We start from the raw sequence: 21,462 nt of genomic DNA on the forward strand, positions 1-21,462 counted from the left end.
ACTCAGGACCTTCGGAAGAGCAGTCGGGTGCTCTTACCTGCTGAGCCATCTCACCAGCCCTTTTCTTTTATTTTTGAAAAGGTTTATTGATCTTATGTCTAAGAATACAAGCTCACTGTCTTCAGACAAATCAGAAGAAGGCACTGGAAACTATTACAGATGGTTGTGAGCCACCATGTGGTTGCTGGGAATTGAACTTAAGGCCTCTAGAAGAGCAGTCAGTGCTCTTAACCTCTAAGTCATTTTTTCAGCCCCTATTCTTAATTTTTTTATAGTTCAAGTAGTTCCATAGTTATAAAATTAAATCTCAGTCTTATTATTCAGTGAACTTATTTGTGAAGGACATTATTTCCTTTTATGTATCTAGATTTTTCAGTAGCCCCTATTAAGTAAAACTCTCTTGATACATTTTCAAAATGTCCTGTATGTTTATCATATTAGTTTGCTTACTGTTTCTGTTAGTACCTGCGGGATGTGTGGGGTTAATTCCCTTTTAGAGCTAATGATGGTTTTCAACGTTACTTATTTTTTTGACACAGCATCCCTATGATGCTCATGCTGGCTTTGACTCACATTCCTCGTGCCTCTAACTCTAGAGTGGTTTTTTTTTTTTTTTTAGTTTCTTTACATTGATTGATTATTTTATTGTATCTGTCTGGAGGTCAGAGGAGAACTGAGAGTCAGTTCTCTCTTTCCATGAGGTGGATTCTGCAGCTAGAATTTAGGTCATCAGGTTTGGAGTCAAGTGCCTTTACCTGCTGAGCTATCTTGTATACCTACTAATTTAATGCTGATTGCAAAATTAATTAATCGTTATTGATACCAAATTAAGAATTGCATAGTTTTCTTGTCATAACCAGAAGTACTTTTATCTTGCTGATCTTTGACTTATGTAACCTTTTGATTTTCTCATAACCTGTTGTTTCTGTTCTATCATAGGACTTAAGAATGTTTGAGTTTATTTGGGATTTCTTGACTCTCAAATTAAGATAATAGCCATTCACCCTGTCCTTTGTGTATTTTGATACTGTAGTATAAAAATTACATATGTTCAAATTTGTCTTATTAAAGAAATCCTTACAATGGAAACAAAGCTTACTTCAAGTTAGTTTGCCTATTAACCTTAAGACCCTAAATTATGAGTTCTTAGATAGTTAAGAACATACAACTACATTGCTATTGATGAGTTAAAGTGATGTCTCCCTCATCCCCCTTACTCCTAAAAATCTAATCTCTTTAATCAGTTCTTGATAACTAATTGTTATTTTAAAATTTGAGAAAAGTTGTTAAACACTGATGTAAATTATCATATGATAACCACTGTAACAGGAAAATAAAATATGCTCTGATTGCCATTTTACATGTTTAACAATCTGTCACAAGTCAGTTTTCCTAAAAATCCACTCAGTTCTAAGTCCAGTGATATCCTTATATTAAAAAATATTTCTAATAAATTATACAGGTATCATCGCAGTTAATATTTCTAAATTTAAGAATTATATTTTAGTTATACATGCATGTGTGTGTGTGTGTGTTCGCGCGCACGCGCGTGCGTGTATATGCATGTATGTGTGTATTCAATATCACAAATGCCAGAGGTATCAGATTCCCTGAAGCTATAATTCATTATGATTTTACAATTACCTGATGTGGGTGCAGGGAAAGAATGTGGGCCCTTTGCAAAAGCAGTATGTTTTCTTAATAACTGAGCCATCTCTCTAGCCCCCAAATATGCTTCCAAAATTAGAATGAAGTATATTTTCCTATTACAGTGGTTTTATCTGGTGATTTACATCAGTGATTAACAGATTGTTGTAAATTTTATTTCAATACTGGACAGAACTAGAACTGTTACAGAAAGGATTATTTTACTACTTAAATTAAATTTTCTTGTTTTCCAGACTTTGTCCATTGGTGTTCTTGATATTTTTGGGTTTGAAGATTATGAAAACAATAGTTTTGAACAGTTCTGTATTAATTTTGCTAATGAACGTTTACAGCACTACTTTAATCAGCATATCTTTAAGTTGGAGCAAGTGAGTATCTAAATATATAGTTACCCTCCTGCTTAAATTTTTGAATCAATTTCATAACTCTTTTCTAGCCTGCATTTTGATTCAGCATGGTAATATCACTATAAAGGAAATGACAAATCAGAGCATAGCTTTTCAGCTATATTATACAGATTTTTTTTTAATAGTTGCCAGATGTATTTGTAATTTGTGTTTGTTTACATGTATTTTTGGATGAGTCATGCATCTTTTTTAATGCATCCTTTTGAAGGGTGTTGTATATTTGTTGCTATTGAATGTGGTCACTTACTATCTTTAGTATTTATTTAACTGCTTTGGTCTCCACTTCTTATATACATCAAAGACTCTTGAGGAGCAGAGTGTGGATACAAAGGTGTTTTCTGGGGCTGGAGATAATGGTTCAGCAATTTAGAGTATTTTTTTTTTTTATTTTTTTTTTCTCGCTGATTACCAGGGTTTAGTTCCTAGCACACATCTGTAACTTCAGTTCCAAGGGGTCTAACACCCTCTTCTAACTTCTCTGAGTACCAGGCATATATATGGTACACATAAATACTTGCTGGCAAAACATTCATATACCTAAAATAAATCTAAAAAGTAAAAATAAATAAACCAAGAAAACCACAAACGCATTTCTTTTGAGAATCTTAAGAGTGACGACAATTTAGTTTTTATTACAATTATCATGGGAAGAGGACCCAAAAGATGTGGGGTTTTCCTCCAAATTTAGTTTGAAATCAGTTTTAGACCCAGTTTATAACCCGAATTTTAGTTTATTTAGTAATGACATAGGCAACTCTACCAAGATTAATCACAATCAACTTAAATGCTAACTAATGGAAAGTGAATGCAAAACCCAAATAATTAGTAGGTCTACTGAATAGTTTTGAAGAAATTTCTACCAGCTAGCTTCTGCAAAGTTTAATGATATGTATATACATTCTGTAGTAAAGTTTATTGCTCTATATGCTAACTTAAAAATTAAAAATTTATTATTATTTGTATGTGTGTGTGTATGTGTGCATGCACTTGTATGGATGTATATGTATGTATAGATACATGCTGTGGCACACAGGTGGAGGGAGGTTAGAGGAAAACCTCATGGATTCATGGATTCAGTTCTCTTCCTCTACCTATGTGTATTGTAAGAATTGACCTCAGATCATAAAGAGTGCGGCAAGATCCTTTTACTGAACCACCTTTCTGGCTGGTTTTGTTGTTTGTTTTTTTGTAGTTGTGTAAAATGTTTTAGGGCTTGCTACTTTGATGACTGCTTAAACTATTCAATGTAATTGAAGTTTTAGAAATAATTCTTTTTTTTTTAAAGATTTATTCATTTATTATTATATGTAAGTACACTGTAGCTGTCTTCAGACACTCTTGAAGAGGGCGTCAGATCTCATTATGGATGGTTGTGAGCCACCATGTGGTTGGTGGGATTTGAACTCACGTCCTCTGGAAGAGCAGTCAGTGCTCTTTACCACTGAACCATCTCTCCAGCCCAAAATAATTCTTATGTGTGTGATTGTGTGCCTAGTGGTATGAATATATGGAAGTCAAAGGACTATGTGGAGATTCTCTGGGTCGAACTTAGGTCAGTTGAAGTAGTCTTGGTGATTGATTCAGAATCATGTTGAATAAAAGACAAACTGAAAGGTATCTGATATTTGAAAATGCTCATATTAGCATTTCTAATGTTGCCCATTTCTTTCCTTTACATGCTCTGAATTACCCTTAACCATCATTGATTTATTAGTGAATTGAATGACAATTGAATTACATATGTCAGGCATTGTGGTAATCACCGAAAACAAAAAGTTTGGAGCTTTGTAATCTTACTGAGGAGTTTGTACCTAGCAATTTTTGTTTTTATGGCAGATTGGTGGTGCCAGATTACCATTGTCTTTGAGGATAGTCTTCCTCATCCCACTCTACTCCACATCCTAATAAAACTGCAAACAATAAAACTAAAAAGAGTGAACTTTAAGTCATTGGTTTACTTTCAGATAAGTGAAAACCTAGGAACAAACCTGTGTAGGGAGCCCAGAAGTTGAAGGTTGCTTTCTTTCTAAAAACGTTTTCCTATTTTGGTAAAAGGTTGCTGAGCCAGTGATAAGGGTTCAAAGAGCAAAGTAGAAACCCATGGTCACTGTTAACTTCCAGCTTAGTGCACTCAGAGGGCATGGTACCCATTAGGAATAAAATAAGCGAGAAAGAGCTACAGCATCCTAGAAACTGCGTTCCTATGCTTCCTGCATACTCAAATAATATTTATACCTTCTCAATTCTCGGATGGGATTAAAGACTAGAGAGTTATAGTCTTCCAATTAGACTTATGCTGTTTAGGATTTAAAAAGATGTTATAGGTGTAAAAAGATGTTTTTAAAATGGTAATACAGGTTAAAATAATAAATGATATAGATAAAACTTTAAACTCATTACGATAGTATAGATGGTAAAATACCTTACCTAAGTTGCCAAATACAAACAGACTGGACATTTAAATGTAACTTATACCTAAAAATGTAACTTATACCTAATAATTTCCATAATTGTTCATACTGTATGTTTATTATTATAAAAAAAGAGCCTTTTCAATTAGACAAAAAAAATTGTTCAGGTTTGGTCTTTTGCTATGCTAAATATTCGTTGTTTCCAGAGACCACACATAGACCCAGGTGATGCTATGTGAGCTTGTCTTCCAAGTTTCCTGATTGGTAAATAAAGATGGCAGCAGCCAGTAGCTGGTCAGAAGAGACATAATGTGGGGTTTAGGGTTCCTGGGCTTGGGGTTGGAGAAAACCATGAGAGAAAAAGAGGAAAAGGTGGAGCGAAGAGAAGCCTCCATTGGGCTGAGAATCTTAAAATAATGGCCACGTGAGTCAGCTAAGAGCAGCCCAGAGAAAACATGGTAAATTATATAATAAAAAATTATTAGATAGGAAATAGACATAATAGCATAGAGGATAAATATCTACCTAAGTCTGTGCTGATTGAGGCTCATTATAAATATAAAGGTCAAATGTATCTTTTACTCACAAACCAAGTGGTCAAAGGGAGGGTAAAAATCCTGTATTGAGATTAAATATTTTTACAACAGTGTGGTCTCAGCTTGTCATGGTCTATATCTCTTGAGCTGCCTCATCTACTCTGCTCTTTTCAGGGCAAGGACCTTGATGCAGCTTTAAGGTCAGATTCAGTCTTCACCTTTCCCCAGTAAAATGCAATCCTTGTGCATGTTTGGGAGTGCCAAGGATGCAGTGTAGTAATTGAGAGCTCATGAATGTCCCTGACTTACCACTGATTTAGTTCAGATACTTTTAAGCCTGTTGGGGATTAATTCACAATAGATACTTGCCATATCCTTTATATTTCTGTAGGATTTATTCTCTTGGGTACTATGTGAGTTCCTTCAGTTATTCCAAAACTATTAGTATTACCCTGTAAGGATTGCTTGAAGGAATGGATACTTCCAAAAACAAACAACAAAAAAACCTCAGTTCTCTTTCAAGGAACATCATGTCTGGAGTCTAACCAACAATCCTGGCTATGAAACACGTCACCTCTTCCCCAAACCCCCTGTTCGTTCGTTTGTTCATTCATTCATTCACTCACTGTGTGTGTGTGTGTGTGTGTGTGTGTGTTTGTAGCAGTAGTAAGTTCTTCAGAGTAAACACAGGAGACAGAAGACAGTAGGATATTTTCCTTAAAAGTAAAGCTCAGCACAAGGCAAGGCCTGGGCCAAGTAGTGGGAGTGGGTGGGTAGGGGAGCAGGGGCGGGCGGGGGGGGGGGATAGGGAACTTTTGGGATAGCATTTGAAATGTAAATAAAGAAAATAATAATAATAAAAAAAAATAAAAAAAAATAAAAACTTAAAAAAAAAAATAAAAATAAAATGTTCAATGATCAAAAAATAAAAGTAAAGCTCATTATTTAGGCCTGTGTATTAGTTATATTCCTATCATAATTCTTATTATAGTACAATTGTTAAAATTGAAGGAAAAACAGTGAAATTGCTTTTTAAAGTAGGTGAATGTAAAAGACTATTCTACTAAACTTGACAGAAATGGAATTTTATAATGTTTAAATAGACTTAAAATATACACAGACAATAGCATGTACATAAAGTTGTGACGTCTTTGTATTAACTGTAAGTTATAGAAAGTTTTATTTGTGTTAAACATTGATAAGTTAAAGATGCATGTTATAATTTCTAGAATATCCACAAAATAGTAAGTAAATATAAAATATTTGCCAAAATAATGTAGTTTCTAAGTAAAGCAAAAATACCAAAGCAATCCAAACAATAACAAAAGAATTATAGAAGAACTGCCCAAGACTGAAGACGTATGTGTTATCCAGCATTTTGGGAAGACCTGGGCAACAAAATGAGAAGGAATGCTGAGAAAAGAGGATAATTGAGTGAAAGAAGAAATAGTAAGGTACCAGTGAGCACTTTCAGCTTATATGAGTTGATTGCTTTAGTATCTAACAGTCGTTAGATTGATGAATCGCAAACAGTTTATCAGAGGCAGTCCAAACATTATACTCAAAGCTAAAAGTAAAAAAGGCATATAAAGTTTATCAAACATTAACAGAAACTATGTGTAGCTTTATTATTAAGTGTAAAAGGAAATAGCTTATAATGCTAAGAACAGTTTTTTAAAGTAAGTGCAGTCCCAAATTTATAGGTACCAGATAAAATATCTTCAAAATGCATGAAGCAAAAATTAATAAAAGTATAATGAGGAATATAGCTTACAGCTATAAATGGGATATTTTAACTTATTATCTTGAATAACTTAACAAACATTTAATGGATATCCATTGCTCTCTGCCTTGCATATCAATATGGACAGTTACCTTGGACTTAACTGGTTATTGAGACTCACTAAATGATATTTAGCATATTGAACCCTATCTGAAGAATACATATTTACAAAAGTAATGCTTGTGTTATTTTGGACCATAAAGCAAGGGTCAGCTTCCCAAATATTAACACATATTTTAATACTATAATAAAATTATAAGCCAGGTGGTGGTGACACACTCTTTTAATCCTGGAACTTGGAAAGCAGAGGCCAGTGGATTTCTTGAGTTTGAGGCCAGCCTGGTCTACAGAACAAGCTCCAGGACAGCCAATGCTAAACAGAGAAACCCTGTATTCAAAAACAAGAGCAAAACCAAACCAAAAAAAAAAAAAAAAAAAAAAAAAAAAAAGAAAAAAATTCCCCTTTAAGGCTGGGGATATATTNCAAGCTCCAGGACAGCCAATGCTAAACAGAGAAAACCTGTATTCAAAAAAAAGAAAAAAGAAAAAATAAAAAAAAAAAAAAAAAAAAAAAAAAAAAGGAAAAAAATTCCCCTTTAAGGCTGGGGATATATTATCTATCCCCATGTTAACATGTGTGAGATTCCCAAAGTTCAGCACACACTGCTACCAAACAATTCCCTCCAGAAAACCAAAACCAAAACCAATATGCTTAATAGTTTAAAAGGTGAATGAACTAGAAACTAGCCACAGTTAACTGGCATGCTGTGGGGGTGTAGCTGATGTTAATAGTTAATTTTAAACCTATTAGAAAATTTTCATGTTAAGAATATGAGATTGTTCCTAAAACCTTGGAAAATGGTCAGCAAATAAGTCTGGGAAATAATTCCATTCTTAATTATCTCAGATGAAAAAAACACCTTAGAATAAACCTAACCAAGGAAGTGAAAGACTTGTACAGTGAGGTCTTGAGAATACTGTACAACAAAGGAACTGGAAGCACCTACACATGTAATGATTTTTCATGATCAAGAATTAGAAGGATTACTGTTGAAAGATAGCCATACTGTCAGAAGTGAGGTGCAAATTCATTGTAGTCACCAGCGTTCACTCTTCGCAGAAATAAACGATCCTAAAATTCACACAGAAGTGCAAAAGACTCCAAGTAGCCATAATGGTCCTCACCATAAAGAATGATGGTGATACCACTATACCTGATTTCAAGTTATAGTAAAGAGTCATAATAACAAAAACATGTGCAGAAACAGACATGCCGATCGATCAGAATCATAGGTGAGATAATTTAGATAAAAGCACATGTAACTGAAGCTTACTTAAAACTTTGTCATATGCTATTATTTTCTGTAAGATAAGTTGATATTTTGCTTTTTCTAGGAGGAATATAGAACTGAAGGTATCAGTTGGCATAACATAGATTATATTGATAATACTTGTTGCATAAATCTTATTAGCAAAAAACCAACAGGACTGCTCCATCTTTTGGATGAAGAAAGCAAGTGAGTATAGTGCTTTTTAGTTTCATATTTGACCATTATGCTTTTTGAGTGCTTCACCTTTATTTGTGACAGAGCTTCGCTATGTAACTCTGGCCAGTTGGAATTAGGGCTGCTACAGTCCCAGAGTAGCCTCAGACTCATAGCAGTCCTTAGTCTTAGGCTCCCCAGTGTTAGCTGTACAAGCATGTACCACCAACCAGCTTATATCTAAGTAAAGGTAAGCGCTCTGATAATGTTTCAAATAGACTTGTGGTTTTTCTGTATGTGTCTGGAAAAAAAATACATTTTTGTGTAATAGATTGTGCTTTACTCTTGAACAATTTTTTTCCAGATTTCTCTTAGAAAATTTGATACTCACTTCTTTATTCTTGAGAACTTCATAGTCTATGAAATGAAATATGATTACATCTACCCTTTTTTCCCCCCTCCAACTCCATATTATCTCTAACATTCCAAATTTCATGTCCTGTCCTCTTCCCCCACTTTTTTGTTGGCATGGAAGATCCACTGCCTCTGCCTTCCAGATACTGGAATTAAAGGATTGTACACTTAGCTGTTGTTTTGTTTTGATTATTCACTAAGTCTATATAATTCTGCCCAAATATGCATGAATGTAGAGCCATCTACTAGATAATGGGAAACTTAACACTGGTCACATCCTGATGCACATTTTTTTTTAAAAAGTTTTTTTCTCCCATTTCTCCCTCTTTTCTGTCCTGTAGACAGGGTATTGTTATGTAACCTGGTCTACTCTTGCAGTTGAGATCTTCCTTCCCTGCCTCCTGAGTGCTGACATTACAGGGATGTAATAATTCACACAGCCTTTAAATTGAGTTTTATTTATTTATTTACATTTTATTTGAGGGTTAAGTATGTGTGTGTGCTATTGTGTTTATATGGAGGTCAAAGGCCAACATGTAGGACGAGTTTCTCTCATCACATGGATCCTCCAGATCAAATTGGGATTTTCAAGCTTGGAAGCAGATGCCTTACCCATTAAACTATCTTATTTGTTAGTCTTTGAATTAAGTTTTATACAGGAAATATATGGGGTAGGGTGGGGAGGAGGTATGGGATGTGAAGCAGTCCGAGGGTGAATGGGGGGTGGGGTGGGGAATGATATGGAGTATAAGAAATAAATTAAAATAAATTTAAAAAAATAAAATGAATAATAATTTCGGATACACTTTTTTTTTTAAACATCAAAGTTTCTAAGAGAAATCTCGTAGATTCTCTCATAATCCCATAACTCATATTTTATATCTTTGCAAAACCTTCATTACGTGGGTGACACTAAAAACTTCATTTGGTGTAAAACTTCCTGTTTGTACCTGTTTATCCTTGGCTGTAGTTTCTAAACAGCAGTCATGGGTAGTCAGTTCTTGGGGAAACAGTTTTGTAGAACGTTCTGTTTGAATAATCTCTTCTATATGTGTGAGCCTTCAGTGTCCTGGAACTTAGCCAGTTCCTGCAATGCCTCTTATCACCATATAATCCACTTGGTGCTAAATAGTTCTTTGCTTTAACTTGAAATGTGATCTTTTTTGTCTGAATTACAAGTCTATCAAATCTGTCTGTTCTGATTTTTTTTTTTGGTGCTGATCCTCACTGTGAGTATGAGAAAAAGTGGGCAACAGTGTCCATCAGCAACCTGAATTCATATTTTGTAATGTCCTCCCAGATAAGTTAGTCTGTGGTCCTCAAACTCAACTTTATAGAAAGTTTCTGGGGATGAACAAAAAATAGAAGATTTCTTTTTCTAGAATGTAAGAAAAATTATCAAACCCAGTTTCTAGTAGAGGTCCCCATTTCTGTGGGAAACTTTATTCTATTTTCTGAGTCCCACTAAAATCCCCAAGTAAGCCCTGTTTCAACATTCTAACACAGTAATTGATATAGATAGGAAAGTTCTTCCTTATTCATGTGTGAGAAAATAAGAAACAAAAAATGAGTATGTACTTTAAGGATCTATCTATTGAGGAACCAGAGATTATTTCCTTTTTGAAGGATAATTGACCCCAAAGAACATATGATTTTGGTTTTTATTTTCCTTTGAGCTGTACAGTATTTCTGCACAGTGTAAGTTTTAATACCAAGTGACTTGGGTTAATTTCTCGGGCTAACTGTAAAGTGTTACTCCACATCTATAAAATAGGAACCTCAGTTCTTTAGCTTGTTATAATAGTCTGATATTACTTGGGTGCGGTGGCACATACCTTTAATTCCAGCACTCAGGAGAGTGGATTCCTGGGAGTTCATGGCCAGCCTGGTCTACATTTCAAGTTTCAGGCCAGCCAAGGCTACATAGTAAGCCTCACTCCCATTCCTCTCTTCTCCCACACCTGCCAAAAAAAGAAAAGAATCTGATTAGATACTGTAGGTAAAAACTTTTCATTAGTTGTATATTAGACAGCACAATGTGTTTTAATATTATGCCTTATAAAAGACTGTATCTTTCACATAATTTGTTCAATTCAGCTTTCCACAGGCTACAAATCAAACATTACTTGACAAGTTTAAGCATCAACATGAAGAAAATTCTTACATTGAATTTCCAGCTGTGATGGAGCCTGCTTTTATCATAAAGCATTATGCTGGAAAAGTAAAATATGGAGTAAAGGTCAGTAAGTTTCTTAATTGAATATGGCTTTAGACCAGAGGTATGTATTTTAAAATATAGAACATTTTTATTCTATGCATGTAAATATTGTTTTCAGATCATAACTACACCCCTAACTCCTCCCCCAGATGTATCATTACTATTTCTGGCATAGTGCCCTTTCTTGTAGTTTTTGGAGGCTCTGGATTAGTAGCCTTTGGAGATATTTTGTAAGGATAGAACTAGAATCGAGATCTACTTTTCAGTATATTACCATTTAAATAATGTTTCTGCTGGTTTTCTTTTGTAGATAAACCTATTAGGTTGTTTTAGTGAACTTTTAAAATCTAGAACAGATAGTGTCTGTGTGTCTCAAACTCATTGTTCATCCTCATAATTCATTTGTTTTCCTTTAATGATACTCATAACGGTCTTTTAGAAGCTTCTGTTCTGAGCACCATTAGGTAGTTGTGAGCTTTCATTCTTACTAGGTATATTAACTCTTCCAAGTATTTTATGTAACTGATGAGATGGCTAACTCTTAAATCTTGGGAAGCTTAAACTTGCCACTTGTGATATTTAGTTCCTTGTAATGCAGTAATGAAATGATATAAGTCACTGACTCATTGAGTTTTGTTTTCTGTTTTTGAGACAGTTTCATGTACTTAGTCTCAAATTTTCTGTGTAGCAGAGGATATCCTTGAACTCCTAATTTTGCCTCTTATCCTAAGAGGCTAGGATTATTTAGATGTGTCACCATGTCCAGCTGTGGTAGACATCCTAATTAATTGTTGCATTTACTGATTCATCTTTTAAATAATTATTTATTAAACAGTATATGTCAGTTTCCTGTTCAGTATTTGCTATTATATAGTAATAAGCTAGACAGATTTGTAAGTATGTGTATCATATGCATAGCATATATCATATTTATTTCTAGCTATGTTGTATAAATTTTTCTGTGAGTTAAAGTAATGAAGCAATTACCTTTTTGTTTGTAAATTTACAAGGATTTCTCTAAAACTCTTTAAGAGCTGAACTAAAGTAAAGTTTGCACTGGTGAGTTGAGATAGTGAATTATAGGTCATAAAATAAGAAAGGAGTTACGTATGTTGAAATAGTGTGTAAAAGGTCACTGAGATGAGACTTTTCAGGACAAGTGAGATATTTTAGTGACATTAGGTTAAATCTTGAACTGCTTCTAGGCCACATTAAAGGAGCTTGGGTGTTTTGTTTTTAATGAAATTCAGGAGTCCCTGTACAACGCATACTGTTAGTAACAGTCCTGTGTCAGCCTTCTTAGTGCTTCAGTTGCAGGTGTTTATTAACAACCTCACTGCTGGAGTATAGTTTTTTGTTGAAATTATAGGAACTGTGAAACTATTAAAGCAGATTTTTACCTCCTTCCCCTTTTAAATTGAGGTGAAATATTAAATTGAACCATAAGAGTAGCAGTAGAAATGGAGAAAACCTTATATAAGGTATAGTGTTGAGATCTCCATATACTTTATAGACGTTATAAATGAATATTTTATGGTGTGAGGTAATTTAATCTCTTTGAGATGTCATATCTGAGATGGAATACACAGGTGAGAAGCAGATTTTAAATATAATTTATAAAGTAAAACAAAGCAATCCTGTTGTTAGATGATGTTGTAGTTACTTTTCTAGTGTGGGAGTAAAACACCATGATCAAAATGCTTTGTAGAAGAAAACGTTTATTTGGGCTTGCCATTCCAGAAGGGTAAGAGTCCATCATGGTAGGGAAGCAGCAGGCATGGCAGCTGAAGGTGAAGCTGAGTTGCTCATGTCTTTAACTGCAAGCACAAAGCCGAGAGTTGGAACAAGAAATGGTGTGAGTCTTTAAACTCACAACCTGACTTCTGCTGGCTTACTTCAGCAAGACTATACCTCATGAACCTACCCAGACAGCATCACCAAGTGGGAGCCAATATGCAAATGCCCAAGATTTGGGGGGACATTTATCATATAGTGTACACACCTGTTTCTCTGATGTTTAAGTATGTTATTGAGTAGATTGAAACTAAAAGGTGATTAAAAGGTGAAATTATATACTCACTAAAGAAGCTAGAGCTATTACTCAAGATAAAAAGGGATATTTCACAATAAGAAAAGTGTCTAGTTGATAAAATGTTAATCAATAGTTATTTATAACCAGTAATTTTGATTCAGACTATAGCAAGTAGAGATAGACCAAAAGTAATTGTAGAGTTGAGATTGTAGCAGTGGCAGAGTACTCATCTAGTATGTGTGATGCTCTAAGTGTAATTCCTAGCTGCAAAAGCTATAACTAAGTAAAAGTAGCTGTAGACAGCTGGGTAGTGGTGGTGCCTGCCTTTAATCCTAGCACTTGGGAGGCAGAGGTAGGCGGATTTCTGAGTTCGAGGCCAGTCTGGTCTACAAAGTGAGTTCCAGGATAGCCAGGGCTACACAGAGAAACCCTGTCTCCAAAACCAAAACCAAAACAAAAGTAGCTGTACACAAATCTACTGTTGTGTTACAGGGCACACACACAAACCATCAAACAGAAAAATTAGGCAAAACTTTTAAAACAATTACTTCAATTATGTGCTATAGGGTAACTTAGGCAGTTACCATGTATTTAAATGTTAAGCAAAACTCTTCCAATGAGTTGATGAATCAATCCAGAAAAATCACAACTAAAACTACTTTTGTCATTCTAATAAGACATATTTTCAACTGAATAGTTAGGGCTGTAGTATTTTAAAGTTTGTAGAATACAGTTAAGTCATTTAAGGCAAGATATTAGGATGAAAAGTATATCAGTTTCCATTTCAAGAAACTTGTAAAAATGTACATTGAACCCAATAGAATGAGAAGGACGAGATAAAAATCAGAAGTCAGCACAATAAAAAGAACAATAAAGAAACTAAAAAGCTTCTGGGAGTGGTGGCACATTCCTTTAGTCCCAGTACTTCCCAAGGCAGAGGTAGTGGGATCTATGTAAATTTCAGGTCAACCTAATCTACATAATGAGTTTTAGGACTAGCCATGACTACACAGTGATACTCTGTCTCAAAACAAAAGAAACCCTGCCAAAATTGAAACAAAATCATCAAAGTCTAATGTTCTATTTTAATACATAACAATATAAACACAGTATATTAGAAAATAGCTGACAATAGAAAAGTAAAAATTATAGGTATCAAAAATAACAAAGGTCCCCCTTCCCCTCCTTCTATGGGGTGTTCTCATACCCACTTACCCGCTCCTGCTTCACTGCCCTGGTGTTCCTCTGCACTGGGTGACATGCCTTCGAAGGACCGGGGGCCTCTCCTCCCATTGATGACAGACAGGGTCGTCCTCTGCTGCATGTGTGGCTGGAGCTATGGGTTTCTCCATGTGTACTCTTTGGATGGTGTTTTGGTTCCTGGGAGCTCTCAGGAGTCTGCTTGGTTGATATTGTTGTTCTTCCTGTGGGGTTGCAGGCCCCTTTGGCTCCTTGGTCCTTTTTCTGACTCCTCCATCCCCCTCTGTGTTTGTTGGGCTCTGGGTGGGGGAGACAGCTGTATCAGGCTCCTATCAGCTTTGCTTATTTTTCTTCTCCTCCTCAGCTTCGTTTTAGATGACTGTTTTTATTCTAATGTAAGAATGAATGAATAGATGTGGATTTGTGTGGGTGCAGAAGTGGGGAGGATGGGAGGTGTTGGGGGAGGGGAAGCTGTTATAAAAATATATTTTAATAAAAAACTATTTCCTCTAAAAAAATAACAAAGGTACTTTATTCTTCTGTACCACTGTCTTTGTTCTGGGTCAGATATTTATACTATACCAACTGGCTAGCATTCAGTTCTTTTACTTTTCTAATTCTTTTATCATTGAATGAGACAAAATAAAACCAAGCTCTACCTTATAGGCCTTAAGTATGTTATTTGCCTATTTTCCTATCACTTGCAGCTTTTTCCAATATGATCTGAACCTGGCCTCACTGCTTTTTGTCTAACCTGTCCACTGATCACCATCAAGAACAAGTGAGGTGCTCTTTTACCTTGTTTTTTTTCAAGGTAGATCTTTTAAGTCTTCTAGCTATCTTACCATTTTATCGAATACCCCTTCAAATTGACTGTCTAATAATCTATAATAAAATTAGAGTATTCACTGTTTCTTACATAATTCAGTAGTTCAGAATTAGCTGGCACTTTTTAAAAGGTACTTGGCCCGGGTAGCTCAGAATAGAATTCAGTTCTATAATCTCTATTCACCCCCACCATTCAAACCTATTATCTTCTTGATTTTAATAGTTCTTTTCAGAAATAACATTGGTACTTTTTTCATAGGATTTTCGGGAAAAAAATACAGATCATATGCGTCCAGACATTGTGGCTCTTCTGAGAAGTAGCAGGAATGCTTTTGTTTCTGGGATGACTGGCATTGATCCTGTAGCTGTTTTCCGGTGGGCAGTTCTTCGAGCATTTTTCAGAGCTGTGGTTGCTTTCAGGGAAGCTGGGAAAAGACATATTCAGAAAAAAAGTGGTAAGCCATTCTTGCTAGTATTCTTTCATGATAATACTTTTTATTTTGTCCTGTTTACTTACCATACTCTGTAATCATGTTTCATAGCTGATAAACCATACACCTTTAAGTGATTGAATGTATGTTTCTGTATGTATGTAGGCCTATGTTGCTATATTTTCATTAATAGATATTGATAGGAATAATGAGTTTCTTAGGGTTACTATTGTGTGAAGAAACACCATGACGAAGGCTGGTTATAAAGAGGAGCATTTAATTGGGGTCATGTTTACAGTTTTGGAGCATTAGTCCATGGCCATTATGGTGTAGGCAAGCATGGTGCTTAGAGCAATATTTAAGTGCTCACATTTGATCTGAAAGATGCAGGCAGACAGTGAAACTGGGCCTGAAAAGAGTTTTTCAAACTTCAAAGTCCAACCCCAGTGACATCTCTTCGAAGAGGTCATACCTACTAATTCTTCTCAAACAATCTCACCAACTAAAGACCAAGTATTCAAATCTATGAGCATACAGGTGCTACTCATTAAAATCATCACAGTGAATATAAGGCATGTAGTAGTTATGAACAAAAATGCAAGCTGATAATTATATAATGATTCAGAATTTGATTTTAGTGTTTTCTCCATTTTTCCATCTCTAATTTTTTTCTACAAATTCAATCATAATTTAATATAAAAAAGCAAATTAAGAAACAGTGTCAGGCAGTATAATATGGTAGAGTTTCCTGCTCCAGTCACCTTCTCTATTGACCAATTTTGTAAGAGCATTTTTTCTTTCCTATTAAAGAATTATTTGTTTAGTAAGTTTTTTTGTTTTGTTTTTCTTAACCTGTTAACTTGGTTTATTGAGTTATTAGTTTGAATTTTATAAATGATTTTTTTTTTCTGAGTCCTTCCTTTTTCCTTTAAGCCTGAGACACTCCATTTTATATTGTACATGAAGTCAAGTTTATAGGCACATGTGGCCATTTGGAATGTATATAGTTAAAATCTTCTAATTTATATGTAGTTGAGGCATGCCTTTCAGTAGGACTATACGAGTGCTTCTGTGTTTCCAAACTAACTTGTATGTCGTAGGAGTAAACAACCTTCAAAGTTCGCCTTTAAATTTCAGTTCTGATTTTTCACCTGGGAGGTTGTCAGTCACTCTTCAACTTCCAAGCCAGTTTAGTCTACATAGTGAGTTCCAGGACAGCCAGGGGTATTTAGAGGGACTCTGTCTCAAAGACAAAACAAAACAACCCAACAACAAAATCAAAAAAATAGTCGTAGGGAATGCTAAGTTTACTTGATTATTAGTAGATGTTCCCACTGACTTAGTCAGTGTTCTAGTGCTGTGAAGAGACACCATGACCACAACAACTCTTATAAAAGAAACCCTTTAATTGGGGTTGGCTTCAGAGGTTTAGTTCATTGTTGTTATGGCTGGAATCCTGGTAGTAAGCAGGCAGACATAGTGCTGGGAAGGTAGCTGAGAGTTCTACATCCAGATAGGCAGGGACAGAGAAACACTGGGTGGGCCTACCTTGAGCATTTAAAACTGCAAAGTCCTCTCCCCACCCCACCCCCAGTGACATACTTCCTCTAACAAAGCCACATGTGCTCCTACAAGGCCACACCTCCTAAACTCTGTCAAGTAGCCCTATTCCCTAAGGACCAAACACTCAAACATATACACCTATGGGGACTGTTCCTGTCCAAACTACCACACCCCCATAGGAAATATGAAAGGGAGTGCTTGGGGTTGAAATGGTTAAGACAATAGTAATGGCTTGGAGAGGTAACTCAGCAGTTAAGCGCACTAGCTGCTTTTCCAGAGAACCTGATTTCAGTTTCCAGCATCCATGTTAGGTGGCTCACAACCACTGGCAACTCCAGCTCTAGGGGGAAATCAATTGTCCGCTTTTGGAATAGTTGCACTCAAGTGTGCGCATACACACGGAAAGACATATACATAAATACAGTTTTAAAAAGGGATAGTAGAAACATTAGGGAAGAAATAAAGAGCACCATTATACTCAACTACAAAAAGATGGAATAAACATGATTTTTACATTTTCTAGCACTCCAATTTGAGTGACAGATGTTTAAAGTAATAACTCTAATTCTATGCGGATGGTCATACTGTTTAAAAGATATTACTTGTTTAATAGTAACAGTCTAAAGAAAGTGATAAGGGCCACTTTTGGAGCAATTAAAATGGTTTATTAGACTAGATATAAATTACTATGTTAATTATAATTTTCATATCAACTGTAACTAATATTTAAAAACATTTGATATAAAAAAGTAGTGATGAAAGGAAAGAAAACTAAAAATGTCTTAATATGTAGAAAGCAAATAAAACATTCTTCCAAATAACAAGAAGTTCAAGAAAGAAATCACAAAAAAAGGTAGAAGATACTTTGAGCTGGAGATAAGAACAAACAAACACAGTCTGTACTAATCCCTGCTTGGTCAATTTATGTCCTTCCATTCTGTTTTTGGGCCAGAGGACCGTGGAAGTTTTGACTGAAAATGATTATTATTTACAGAAGTCATGATAGAGGTGTTTTATGCACTATTAGGAGAAAACCAAACAGTATGTCACAGTGTATGAAAGATGGCTCAAAAAGTGCTTATAGAAAGGTTTTATTGCTTTCAAAACACCTGCATTATAAATTAAATTTGTCAAGCAATTAACCCAGCATTCTACTGTTTGTAAGGAGGCTTGGATAAAAGGATAAACACAACATAAGCAGGGCATTGTAGATTAGATTGGGTATAAATGAGTACGGAGTAAAAAACAAGCAAATCCAGAAAAATATAGCAAACAATATAACAATATTATCAATTGATTGAATGGATTATAAGTATAGTTCACACAGTATCCTCTTTATCTACTCCCCAAACTTGTGCACTTTACCTGACTGTCCATGTGCAGGCTAGTCTGATAACCTAGCCATCGGGGGTAAATTACTGGTGGTATTGAAAATTGAGTATTTTCTATTAAAGTGTCTTGCAACAATGAAGTGACATTAAGCTATCTTTATGAATATTTAAATATTTCTAATTATTGATTCTCACCTTTGCTAAGTGATCCATTTAAAAAGAAGTTGCTTTTTTACTATCAGCTAGTTAAAATGATTGAAATGGATCTTTCTAAGTTGGAATTTTTATGTATTAAGCTGAAGGGACCTTGATATAGCTGTCTCTTATGAGGCTATGCCAGTGCCTGGCAAATACAGAAGTGGATGCTCACAGTCAGCTATAGGATGGAACACAGGGCCCCCAATAGAGGAGCTAGAGAAGGAACCCAAGGAGCTGAAGGGGTCTGCAACCCTATAGGTGGAACAACAATATGAACTAACCAGTACCCCCAGAGCTCATGTCTCTAGCTGCATATGTAGCAGAAGATGACCTAGTTAGCCATCATTGGGAAGAGAGGCCCCTAGGTCTTACAAAGTTTATATGCCCCAGTTCAGGGGAACACCAGGGCCAAGAAGTGGGAATGGATGGGTAGGGGAGCAGGGCGGGGGAGGGAATAGGAAACTTTTGGGATAGCATTTGAAATGTAAAAAAAATATCTAATAAAAAAAAGTTGAAAAAAATGGTATTTTCTCTGCTAAATGATGTTTTTTTAACACAACATTTTAGTTTTTATCAGTTTGATAAAATTCTTGAATCATATTTCCTCTTTTTAAAAAGGATATTACATTTATGTATTATCTGATGATTAATAAGATTGTGTTTTTGCTGATGAATGTAGGTAATATTTTCTAAATTTAGAAATCTAGGTTATGTAATTTCAATAAGATAAAAATACTCTGCAGAAGTTTTGGAATTAGTATTTCTTTGAGCTTTAAAATGACTATCTTAAGTCGGGCATGGTGGCGCACGCCTTTAATCCCAGCACTGGGGAGGCAGAGGCAGGCGGATTTCTGAGGTTGAGGCCAGCCTGGTCTACAGAGGGAGTTCCAGGACAGCCAGGGCTATACAGAGAAACCCTGTCTCGAAAAACCAAATGACTGAATGAATGAATGACTATCGAGAACTATTTATAATTTATGACATTGAGACCCATTCCTAATTGTACAATAAACTGTACTAATGGAGAATCAGTTTACTATGTATCACTTGATTTGTTCCTAGATTATACAGTAGTCATTTTTAGAAGCAAAATTGTTAAATGTAACCATTCCTCCATAACTCTTTATTTTCTTTAATAAAATTTTAATTGTTTATAGCATACTGTGTAATATAACGACATTTCAACCCCCTCTCCCCCACACACATACACTATTTTTCCTCTGTACTCTTAAGGTAATCTCTTGAGAGAATGACACTCAGGAATTCATCTTTTCTGAAATATGGAAACTCTGTTTCTATCTTAAATCAATTTCTTGCTGATATTTATGGTATTGAAATTGCCCTTCCCCCATGTCTTACTGCTCAAATGACTCACTTGGTTAGCACTCATCTGAGTGCTTTGGTCTTTATTTTTGTCTCTTCTCTTTCCTGCTTGTAATTCACTTTATCTCCTTTTCCATTAGTGAGGTATGGGTTCTCCAGCTATTTTTCAGATTTATAAATGCAGAGTGCTGCTTAGGCTCCCCCTCTGGTATACTACTATTTACTCTTAGCACACACTTGGCAGACATTGACCAAACACGTGTGCCTGATTGTCAGATTTGTAAAAGACAGGGTAGCTTTTTTCATATTTGTTTGGGTATAATTTCTCTTAGATTCTATCAATGTTGCCAACTATATGCTAAAGATATTTCAGAAAGAAATAATTTTCCAAGAACAACCATATGATACTACTTGTTTGAAATGTTTCTTATACTTTAATTTAGAAATTTTAATAAGGCATTAACTCAGAATACTTTGATTAATAAAATAGACATTTGGCATATTTGAAAAGAATATTTTTTCTTATTATTTGTTAGTTGGGGAGTATCATTCACATTGTTTAATATTTTAAAATATATCAAGATAGTTGGCATCATTGTGTTTGATTCTCTTGTTGGTTTGGGCTTACATAATGTCTTTTTCTTTTTTTCCATTTTTTATTTTGTTTTGCTTCTTAAGGACATGATGATACACCACCATGTGCGATTTTGAAAAGTATGGATAGTTTTAGCTTTCTCCAACACCCAGTCCACCAGCGGAGCTTAGAGATTCTGCAGAGGTGCAAGGAAGAGAAGTACAGTAAGGCTTCAAGTCTCCTTAACCCTGTCTTGTCCAATGCATTTGGAAATGGAAATCAAGAGTATTCATGAGGGATGTGTGGAGATTGCATAGGAACATGCCTTTCACAATTCTTTATGCAGACTGTATTGCTTTCTCTTGAAATTGCTGATATACCTCTTCTTTAATGTGGGTGATTTTGACTGTCCCATTTGCTATACACCACATTGTTAATTATCTAAGCCATCACTGAATTAGTTTCCAATTTCATCTTGGAAGTATCTAATTGCATAAAAATCAGCAGTAATTTTATTCTTGCTTTTTGAAACTTTTAGTGCAATGTAGTAATTATAGTAAAATAAGAGAACAATTTTTTAAGTCATATATATATATGTATGTATGTATATATATATATATATATATATATATATATATATATATTCATGAAATTAACACAGTGATTATGATATTCAACACTCCCCAAAGCTTCCTCATATCTGGCTAAATTTTGTACTTGCTTATGTTTGATTCCTATATCAGCAATGTTACAATTTCGAATCTCTAGAGGATTCATTTAGGTTGAATATAAACCTTGACTCAGACTTTCTATGTCTAAGAGAAATCACCACATCATAAAATAAAGAATAACATTCAGAATACATATCTCTTTATTGTTTAAAATTGATATAAAAGATGCACTTGGTCTCCATTTCTTCCTTGGCTTTTTGTTAGTCTGCATGAAATAGGTCCTTTGGTCTACTGTGTGGTTACAATAATTAGGTGTATTCCTATTGTGATAAAAATGAGTTTTTCAGAGCCGGGCATGGTGGCGCATGCCTTTAATCCCAGCACTTGGGA

General features: G+C 35.0%; 1 protein-coding gene across 4 annotated transcripts in view; it reads left to right on the plus strand.

The window, feature by feature from the left end:
* Myo9a (myosin IXA) overlaps positions 1-21,462 on the plus strand; it is a 186,638-nt gene that overhangs the window by 66,947 nt on the left and 98,229 nt on the right. For all 4 annotated transcript variants that reach the window (XM_029543622.1, XM_021207762.2, XM_029543623.1 and 1 more), the window contains exons 11-15: positions 1,902-2,036; positions 8,201-8,322; positions 10,801-10,942; positions 15,241-15,436; positions 20,506-20,625. In XM_029543622.1, the coding sequence (XP_029399482.1) occupies positions 1,902-2,036; positions 8,201-8,322; positions 10,801-10,942; positions 15,241-15,436; positions 20,506-20,625 (715 nt within the window). The remainder of the gene's footprint in view (positions 1-1,901; positions 2,037-8,200; positions 8,323-10,800; positions 10,943-15,240; positions 15,437-20,505; positions 20,626-21,462) is intronic.

This window comes from Mus pahari, chromosome 10, assembly GCF_900095145.1.
Source record: "Mus pahari chromosome 10, PAHARI_EIJ_v1.1, whole genome shotgun sequence".
Lineage (NCBI taxonomy): Eukaryota > Metazoa > Chordata > Mammalia > Rodentia > Muridae > Mus > Mus pahari.